This window comes from Nyctereutes procyonoides, unplaced genomic scaffold, assembly GCF_905146905.1.
Source record: "Nyctereutes procyonoides isolate TBG_1078 unplaced genomic scaffold, NYPRO_anot_genome, whole genome shotgun sequence".
Classification (NCBI taxonomy): Eukaryota; Metazoa; Chordata; class Mammalia; order Carnivora; family Canidae; genus Nyctereutes; species Nyctereutes procyonoides.
The window spans coordinates 181,528-192,028 of NW_026575043.1; the positions used below are offsets into that span (position 1 = coordinate 181,528).

Consider the following 10,501-nt stretch of genomic DNA (forward strand, 5'->3'; position numbering starts at 1 on the left):
TAGTCTTCTCCCAACTTTTGTATAGGCTTAAATTTTTCATGACGAATTTTTCGATTTTTGAAAAAGTGCGGTCCGTTATTTATCTTGTGTTTTAGGCTAATATTTAAAAGTGACCTTTTCACAGATTTATCTCACAAAATTCCCGTGCACTCCAGGGAGGACCCGAGCCCGGACCACAGCGGCTCTGGGCTCACGTGCCCACAAGCCCACGTTGCGACCCCCGCACCCCTCGTGCCCGCAGGAGCTCTCGCGAAAGCGGGGTACGTGCACGTGGTAGGAGGCTCGGCCGAATCTCCAGGGAAGTTGGGACCAGCGAGCGGCAGCGGCGTTTCCTAGAAGGTCGCCGGAAGTGGCTGGTGGGGGCCTAGGAAGTGAAGCCGTGCAGTTTCCTGGCGGTTCCGGGAGACAGCGGCTGGAAGGCCGCCTCCCGCGGTGTGGGTTGGGCAACCCGCCGGGAGCTCGTGGCTGCTCCCGGAGTGCCCCCGCGGCGCCAGCGGGAGGGCGGGCTCTCCCCTCAGACGGAACGTTCTCGCAGGTGTTCGGGTTCCCTCCCCTCTTCTCGCGCGCAGCAGCCCGTGACCCTTTTTGTACCCCCACTTACATGCTCCCCAGCGTCGCTGCCTGGATTCTCTCATCGAGCCACGGGTACGGTCGCTGATGCAGGTGTTGGAAGTACAGCCAGGCACACGGCAGGGAGCCTGAAGAGACCGACCGTAGTGCCGAGTCACTTACCATGTTGGAAAGTGGTCAAGTGCTGCCGAAAGCCAGAGGAAAGGGAAAGCCAGGTAAGGCGTCTGGGTGGCAGGAGAGAGCAGACGGCAGTCTTAGGTAGGGCACCTGGAGTGGATCTTGGGAAGATGGCGCACAGGCAAACCCTGGGGAGCAAGATCCTTTGCCTGGAGGACCGCTTGAGGTGGAAGGGACAGCCAACCAGTGCAAAGGCCCTGAGGTGAACGAGAAAGTCTGTGTACCTGAGGACCGTTGAAGGAGGAGAGTAGAAGGGCATGAGTCCACACATCCTCCAGACTTGTATGCCACTGAAGACTTAAGCTCTTCTTCTGAATAAATGAGGAAGGTGGTTAGAAGCAACGTGTGCATGTATAACAGCTTTGCATGCCACGGTGTAGACCGGAGATTGGGAGGTTTTAGGTAGACATGAAATCATCTGGCTTATATGTTAAGCACACCACTCTGTTGTATTGAGAAGAGGCAAAGGGGAAGGATAGAAGCAAGGACACCAGTCAGTAATCATGGAGAGCAAGGCGGGTGACGATGGCCTGGATCAGGGTGGTAGCTATGGAGGTTGTACTCCAGATACATGACATTTTCCATTTGTCTTTGTGTGCTCCCTCTTCTTCTATAGATAATCCTTTAAAAAGATCCCTTCTTTTTGCTCTGATCACTTTCCTCTTTTCCTTTTCATGGAATATTCAGGAAAAACAGGTGTGAGACCACAGCTGGCCCAATGCTGCTGATGAGCCTCAAATCCAGGGCATTGTGTCACACACCAGGCCAACAGCAGCTGCACTGTGGGTCAGCAAGGGCCCTCTGGCTGGCATCCACCAGGCCACCTCAAAACATGTTGCCTGGGCAAAGTCGGAACTGACTCTGGAAGTTTGACCCAAGCAGCTGGGAAGAATCTGGACACGGTGGAAGACCATAAAGAAAGCTGGGTAAAAAGATGCAGCAGGTAAGAAAAGGAGGGTCTGCAACATATCATGAGGAGGAAGTGAGTATAGAAAAGGAAAGCAGGGGGGGCAATGGTAGAAGTTTCCCGCTTCAAAATATTTTTTCTGGACAGCCTGGTAACCATGAAAGCCTTCCAGTTGTAGAGAATAATGGGAAGACTTTTCTGTTTTGCCTAAGGTGGATCAGGGACTGAGTCCCTGATTTTCTCTCTCCTCTTGGTGTTTCTGGGAGATGATTTCCATAGACCAAACTTTACAGTTGATTAGAGCTCATTTTCCTCCATTCCATCGCCTGAGTTTTCCTGTGCATTGCAATAGGTGATAGCATCACATGAGCATCCAGGACCAGCGCTGCTGTGGATCCCTGGTGCCCAGCCCCTGCAGGAAAAAGGTGAGGCTCACAGGCTATTGTGCCAGGAGGATGGCAGCTGAACACAGAGCTGGGACATGGGGGAGTGGGAGGACATGCTTCCAGGGCATGGAAATCTGCTCATTGAAGGCAAAAACAGACTTTTCAAAATATGAAGCTAAAAAAATAAAGCTTGAGAATCATTGTAGTGCCAGGGATTAGAAAGGGAGAGATGGCAAGTTGTATAATGGGTATAGAGTTTCAGTTTTGCAGTGTGAAAAAATCCTGGAGATTACATAACATTGGATTTTTTTTTCTTATAATTTTAATTTAAATTTTAGGTAGTTAACATACAATGCAGTATTGGTTTCAGGTGCAGAAGTCAGTGATTCATCAGTTGCCTCTAACTCCCAGTGCTCATCCCATCATGTGCCTTCCTTCATGCCCATCCCCAAGTTAACCCGTCCCCACACCCCCTCCTCTCTAGCAACCCGTAGTATGTTTCCTGTAATTAAGATTCTCTTATGGTTTATCTCCTTTTCTGATTTCACCTTTGTTTCTTAAATTGCACATATGAATGGAACCAATAATAACTGTCTTTCTCTGACTTATTTTGCTCAGCATAATACTCTAGCTCCATCCACATCATTGAACATTGTATTTTTAACAGTGTTGAACTGTATGCTTAGAAATGGTTAAGAAGATGGAGTGCCTGGGTGGCTTAGTAGGTTAGGTGTCCAACTCTTGATTTTGGCTCAAGTCATGATCTCAGGATTGTGGAATCCTGTCTCCCTCTGCCTCTCCCCATCCTCCTTCTTTTACAAAAAAAAAAAAAAAAAAAAGAAAGAGAAGAAAGAAAGAAAGAAAGAAAGAAGAAAGAAAGAAAGTTAAGACAGTAAATCTTGTTACATATTTTTTTGCCACAATTCAAAAAAAATTTTTTTTAACAAAATGAACACTTTCAAAAAAGAACTATTGTGAGTTGATAAAACTTTCCCAGTCTGTGAAGAAGGTATAGTAAAAATCCAACTGGGATGTATCTGGAGGGGAAATAGGGTTAAATACAGGTATGCATTGTCAAAACTCATCTACTTATGACTTCCTAATTTTACTGTGTGTAAATTTTACCTCAAAAATGAGAATGTAAACAAATATTGAGTTCTAGTCCATGATATGTGCCATAGAGTGTTGTGGGGTGAAGTATGCTCATGTCTTTGATTACTTTTAAATGCAGCAAAAAGTACAGTGGATTAATAGAGGGCCAGTTAGTTGGGTAGGTAAGTGGGAGAGCACATTACAAACATGAAGGTAAGTATGTGGGTGCTTACTAAACAATTCTTTCAGCTATTCTGTATATTTGAAAATGTTCATAATAAAATGTGGATTAGAAAAAAAAAAAAAAAAAAAAAAACCTTCCAGTTGGGAGGTTTACATTTTTGATGTCACAAGGAGCAGAGCAGAGCTAGCATGTGCTATGAGCTATGTGCAGGCCAGGAGAGTGTGGGACTGTTTTGCTTTTTAAGATTTTATTTATTTATTCATGAGAGACACAGAGAGAGAGAGAAAGAGAGAGGCTTCCCTGCGGGGAGCCTGATGTGAGACTCAATCCCGGGACTTCGGGATCATGCCTTGAGCTGAAGGCAGATGCCCAACCGCTAAGCCACCAAGGTGTCCTGGGTGTGGAACTGTTTGTGACAAAGAATTACAGAGCGCCAGGGCTCATAGAGCGAGACATGGAGCCACAGACGGGCCTGAGGACTAACAGCCCAGGTCTTGGTCAAGAACTGAGAGTAACCTAAACCGAAGAAGAATCATGGGAAGAAACCAGTTTGCTCCTAAATTGAAGTTATGGTAAAATTGGAATGACTTTGTGGAACAAAAGCCTCGGGGTAATCCCAGGGTCTTACCAATTGATGACTAATGCTCCCCCCCCCATGCACCCCCCCCACACACACACACACCATATTTTGTGAGAGAAATCATTCAGACTCAGATTGGGGATGTGTTGATGAACTTTCTAGAACGGTTAGTTGCTGCAAACACTGAAGCTACAGAAAGGTAGAGCTGGCCCAGCAGAAGTGAATTTGAGTCGTGGACTAGCCATGTGGACCTACATCCCATCCAGTTGGTGCGGACACTACCTGGACGATGGCAAAAGCTGTGTGTGCTGTCCTCCAGTAGGGTGGGGAGGGTGGCTTCATGCTCAGAATTAACAGGAGAGAGAGAATCACAGGGGGAAGGCAGTATTTCTCTAATAAGAGGAACAAAGAAGAAATTATTTTTTCCAAGAAGCTAACTGGAGGTAGGGCAGCCCTGCAGTTACCTAAAGGAATAAACTTTAGGCTTGTCCCTGGATATTTCTGTGCCCCCTGCCCATCCCTACCCTAAGTCTTTCTGGAAGAAATGACTTCAGCGTCCAAATACTGGAAGAGAGGGTAGAGTCAGTGATGTGGGCCCAGGAAGGGTGAGGTCAATGTGAGATGGGGAGACCAGGGAAAGCCCTGGTGGTGGGTGCAGGCACCCAGTGCCTGTGTCCAGCTGCAGAAGCAATGGGGAGGCAAAGGAAAGCATGAACACTGCCACACTGACAGCCCACCCCACCTTCCACCTGTCTCCCTCAGCCCTGCTGAGCCCTCAGCATCCAGCTGCTGCCAGAGATGGAAGCTGGGGAGCCGGAACCCGGCCGAGAGAGGAGCCCAGGGCGACCACAGCCAGGAGCCGGGCCTGGGGAAGCAGTGGCTCCCACGCCCTCCCTGCAGACACAGCCCCGCCACAGCCACCTGCTCACCTCCCAAATCAGGTGCTCCCATGATGCCCCCTGTGGTTCCACCCCAGGAACCCGCACCTCCTCTCAACCTTGCCTCAGTACACACACAGTCATCGCCTTCCGTGTCTCTACTGTGTCCCCCAGGACTGCACGGCTGCACTGCCCCGGGACCCGCTGACCTCCCTGACCTTTGAGGACGTGGCTGTGCACTTCAGCAGCCCAGAGTGGCGGTGTCTGAACCACACGCAGAGGCTCCTCTACACAGACGTGATGCTGGAAAACTATGGGAACATGTTGGCGGTGGGTAAGAACAGCCCTGGGCTCAGCCTCGCCTTCTCCCCTCTCCGCTTTCTTTCACTTGTTTTGTTCATCCATGTGCATGAGGTCTCTGTTCTACAGCAAAATAACCGCAAGAACAGGGAAATGTTCTTAGGATCTCCTCTGCCTGTCTGAGGGGGACTCCTTGGAGAATGTCACTACATGGTTACCCATGACCAGACCCCTGAACAAACCCTTTTCTCTACCCTGATGGCCATTTCTTTCCTGTTTCTCTGTGTAAGCGGAGGGGTCAAGGCTGGGCGTTTAGGACAGTTACATGCTCTGAGCACTCCTACTCCTTCGCCACCAGGTTCTGCTTTCCCTAAACCTCCTCTGATTTCCCAGCTGGAGCAAGGGGCTGAGCCCTGCCTTCCGGACCAGGGGATCCTGAGCTGCTTCCCAGGTGAGTGATGGAGAAGCTCCAGCACCACCACCACCCCACTAGGCCCCAGGGCAGGTTGTCAGAGAAATGTTCTTACTGCTGGGTTATCTGTCCTCACCAGCCCGGGAGCCCTAAAGAGGAGAAAATAAACAGCAACTAACTACTTGGGCAGTTCTTCTATCATAACCTAATTGCTCCTTTGTACCCCCTCTAATAGGCTTTTTGCAGTTTGGTCCTCAGAAAAGGCTCAGAGAATTCATCTCCCTTCTGTGTATCAGTGACTCCAATGCTCAGAGAACGCTGATTTTCTGCCTCTAATTTGCGTTCAGGACCTTCCCCTACATTGGGCCTCGGGCCTCTGACCCTTATATTTTTCTGTTTCCCTCATGGCCTCAGCTCTTAGCTCTGAGGCAGGTGCCAGCTACATGGACAGTGCTCACTTCTCCCCTTTTCTGGGCAGCACGCCTTCTAACTCCCGGTGTTGACTGGACAACCCTTTGCCATCTGGAGAGCAACATATCTGAAGGCAGAGTCATCCCTCCTCGCAGCCCATCGCCGCTGAGCTCTCCCTGTTTCTGTATCTGGTCTACCTCTTTCTCATGTTGCCTCTCCACACTCCCTGACCCTCTTACCTGGTCAGTCGTGAAACATTACCAGCTCCTCATTCAAACTGTTTTCTCTACTGACCCTTCAAAAAAGTGCCCCTTATCCCTAGGCCAACCCAACTGCCTGATCACAATACCTGTTCTTCGGTTCTCCTCCCTCCTGCCAGCCAACCAACATTTATTGGCAATTATTGCATACCAGGCACTAGACAAGTACTAGAGATGGTGTCAAATATCACTGCCTAGTAGGGAAGACAGGTAAGTTCTGATGATACAGCACAGAACAGGTGAGAGTTACAGGTGTGTACCTGGGATATACGGGATATACAAACGTGGAAGAGAAGCATCTAAATCTGACCTGGGCACCAAATGACAATGGAAGGAATGAGCATGAACCAAGGCATGTGGCATACATGGGTTCATGTAGTGGAAAGAGGGGAGAGGCATTCTGAGCAGAGGGAGGTGCACATGGCAACATGTTGAGGAGGAAAAAAAAAACATGAACTCTGAGCAGCGTGAATAGAGCAAGGGCTCCAGGCAGCTGGTATGGGGAGTGCAGGAGCGGGGGCAAGGTGACTATTCAGAGGGGTTTTTATAAACTACAGACCTTGAACTTTATTCTGACAGTAGAAGCTGGCATTGATTAAGCACTCACGTCTGTGTGGCAAGTGCTTTAAGCACATTAGCTTATTAAATGATCCCATCTTATAGACAAGCCCCCTGAGGCAGAGGGAGATGCAGTCATCCTCCTGAGCTACACAGCGCATAGGTGTCAGAGCTAGGATTTCAGTCCAGGTGGTCCCACTCCAGAGCTGGGGCTCTTGCCTGTATGCTTTACCTCCTTTCTGTCTGGAGTGCCCCTGATATTGTAAGCTGAGGAGTGGCAGGATTAGATTTGACTTACAGAGAAATCTGGAAGCAAAGTGGAGCACAGATTAGAGGGGAAGCAGATAAAAGGACTGGTGGGGGTGGGGTGTCCGTTAGTGAGCAAGAATGCCGCAGCAGAAATACAGAGGAGGAGGTAGAGTTGAGAAAAGAAGAAGAGTCATTTGAACTCTGGTTGCCAGCAGTAGAAATTAACTCAAGCTAACTTAAGCAAAACAGCAAGAATAGATTTATTACTCAGGGGTGTCATGGACCCTGGGAGCAGGACCACAGCAGGCCCTTCACCCCACTGTCTCCTCTGGCTCTCTGTAGGTCCCCTGCTTCTCGGTCCAGATGGCAGAATGTTCCCTGCCCTGGGCGGTGTGCAGGCTCCCCAACTGAAGTCCTAAATACCCAGCTGCTATCAGAGTCTAAGTCAGAGCCCAGGAAGAGAGTCTAGCTTGGTTCGGGTGAGGGGTGGCCCAGACCTGATGTGCTCTACCCAGGCGGGCAGGTTACACTGCAGAGCAAAGCAGACAGGCCCCTGGGGGCCACAGCCTCTGCAGCACATCACAAGTGGAATTTGTAAAATGTTAGCTGAGCAAATCTGAGGGAGAGAAGGGTTGGATGTGACTCAGTTTCCTCACTGAGGTGACTAGGTGCATGGATTTGCCATTCACTACACCAGGAGATTCCAGAAACCAGTAGGTTTGTACAGATTTTTGTAAAGTGCACGGAGTCTGAAATGTCTCAGTATTTCTCATGATACCAGCCTGCCTCAGCCTTTGGCCATAAGGGTACCAGCTCTTCCACCCCAGGAAGTCATCTTCTATTCAAACGGCTCCACCCTCTCACCTGTCCCGTCTCCCGTGGCTCCCCACCTCTGTACATCTGAGGTTTTTATTTCCTTGTTGAAGTATCACCTGACAAGTCCCGGCCTGGGAATGAGAAGGCTAGTTCGGAACAGGAGGTTTTGGAGAGTGGGAACGTCTGCAGGGTCGTTCAAGTCAGACCTCTCCTGGAAGTCCTGTCCCGGGATCCTGAGGCTGGAGCGGCTTGTGTGCAGGAGGCCAAGTTAAAGAACCCGCGAGACACGCCGGGGAAGGAAACACTGGGGGAAGACAAGGTGGCCTGCGAGGGCGGAAAGACCCAGAAGGTCCTCAGAAAAAACTCCAGTCTACCCTCCAAGCATGTCCCACTTGAGGGCGTCCTTACAGAGCGGACACCCCACGAATGTGCCGAGTGTGGCAGGACCTTCAGCTGGCGCTCCGACTTGATTCTGCACCTGCGCCTGCATTCTGGAGAGAAGCCCTACGTGTGTAACCAGTGCAGGAAAGCGTTCAGGACCAGAAAGCAGCTCTCCGTGCACCGGATCATCCACACAGGGGAGAGACCCTTCGACTGTGGCCAGTGTGACAAGGCCTTTAACAGCAGGTCGGCACTGTGCCGGCACAGAAGAGTGCACAGCGGGGAGAAGCCCCACGGCTGTGGCGCCTGTGGGAAGGCCTTTGAGACCAGGAGCCGGCTAAGTCTGCACCAGCTGGTGCACAACGGGGAGAGGCCACACGCGTGCGCAATATGCGGGAAGGCCTTCCAGCTCAAGCACAGCCTCACCCTGCATGCCAGGATGCACAGCGGGGAGCGGCCGTACGGCTGTGAGCAGTGCGGGCGCGCCTTCCGCGGAAGCTCGGACCTCAGCAAGCACCGCAGGGTGCACACCGGAGAACGGCCCTATGAGTGCAGCCAGTGCGGGCAGACCTTCCGCCGCAGCTCCGACCGCAGCAAGCACGCCAGGACACACGCGCAGGGGGAGGCCCGGCGGTGCCCACGCTGCGGACAGGCCTTCGGCAGCCCAGCAGAACTCGCCAGGCACCGGCTGGGCCACGCCTCGGACAGGCCGTACGCGTGCCGGGAGTGCGGCAGGTCCTTCCGCCACGACTGCCGGCGCCGGGCGCACGAGAGGGCGCACGCCGGGGAGCAGCCCTACCCGTGTGCGCGCTGTGGGAAGGCCTTCCGGGACCGCCACTGCCTGGCCGTCCACCAGAGGGTGCACACCGGCGAGAGGCCGTATGCCTGCGCCGAGTGCGGCAAAGCCTTCAGTGGCAGGTCCAACCTGGCCAACCACCAGCGGACCCACACTGGCGAGCGGCCGTACACCTGCCAGGTGTGCGCCAGGGCCTTCCCGCAGCGCTCTGGCCTGAGGCAGCACGCGCGCATCCACACCGGCGAGAAGCCCTACGGCTGCCGGGAGTGCGGCCGGTCCTTCCGCCAGCGTGCGGCCCTGCTGGGGCACCAGCGCGTCCACACCGGCGAGAAGCCCTACAAGTGCGAGCAGTGCGGGAAGGCCTTCAGGGTGAGTGCCAATCTCACCGGACACAAGAGAAGGCGGCACCGGGCACAGAGAGCCCACCGACTGGAGGGCAGTGGGACAGGCCTCTCCTCATAGCTACTGTTTGACCGGACACTTGGGGAAGCCAGCCTGCCTGCTTCTTCCTGATGCCTGACCCCTGACTGAGGTCCTAGAGCCTGACCTTCCTGATCAGCATTGGAGGAGGAGGAGTGCATCTACTGCCCAGGCCTTGCCAATCAGGAACAGTAATGCTAAATAGTGTTTTCCACGTGCCAACCTCCTTTCTAAGGGCTTTGCCATTTTAACTCATTCAATCCATAACATCCCTAGAGGATGAGGAAATTAAGGCAGGAAAAATGAGACTCACGCAGGGTCACTTGACTAGTAAGTTCTGCACAGATGCCTGCTGCACACTCCCTTTTGCACCACACCTCTTAGCCTACAACTCATTTCGTGGAGCATGTTTTAGTTGATAAAATATTAATGATTTGTAGCAAGGTTTTTCTGTCTCTTTTTAACTTAAAGTCTGAATGGTCCTCTTCTATGTGGAATCAAGATTGCTGAGATTAGGATGGGAAGGGAATGCAAGACAGGGCAGATTTAGAAATGACAGATAAGTGGGATCCAGCTAAGGCTGCTCTATAACAGCTTACATAGGGAAAGAGCATGAAGCCCATCTCACTTTGTTATAAATAGATCAAAATGTCAATGTGTTGATTTCATAAATATTTTCTGTATTTATTTGCAAGACATATGAAATGCTCTTTCAAGTGTACTAGAAATTTGCATCTCTTTATAAGTCTTTCAATATCTCTTAACACACACCCTTCCTCTTTCAAATATTACAAGTCCTTTTCACAGACGATTAAAATAAATACCCACAGCCAATAAGGCTGTTAAATGGAAAGTCCTACGGTGGCTCAGTTGGTTAAGCATGGGACTCCTGATTTCAGCTCAGATCATGGTCTTGGGGTCATAAACTGAGCTCCCCACTCAGCCCAGAGTCTGCTGGAAATTCTCTCCCTTGGTTAAAATATATATATAAGATGCAAATATGCCAACCTGATTAACATAATGACCATAATTGAGAATTATATTCTAAATTCCTCAGCTGGTTTAGTCATTTTTTTTTAAATTTTTATTTATTTTATGATAGTCACACAGAGAGAGAGAGAGAG

At 50.9% G+C, this 10,501-nt stretch overlaps 1 protein-coding gene across 1 annotated transcript; it reads left to right on the plus strand.

Annotated features, from left to right (window-relative positions):
• The first annotated feature begins 397 nt into the window (after positions 1-397).
• On the plus strand, positions 398-9,824 carry ZNF311 (zinc finger protein 311). Its single transcript, XM_055322951.1, has 7 exons — positions 398-785; positions 1,435-1,690; positions 2,007-2,079; positions 4,659-4,837; positions 4,949-5,108; positions 5,433-5,525; positions 7,891-9,824. The coding sequence occupies exons 2-7, from the start codon at positions 1,682-1,684 to the stop codon at positions 9,417-9,419; spliced, it is 2,043 nt and encodes a 680-aa protein (XP_055178926.1). The 5' UTR covers positions 398-785; positions 1,435-1,681; the 3' UTR covers positions 9,420-9,824.
• The last annotated feature ends 677 nt before the right edge of the window (positions 9,825-10,501 follow it).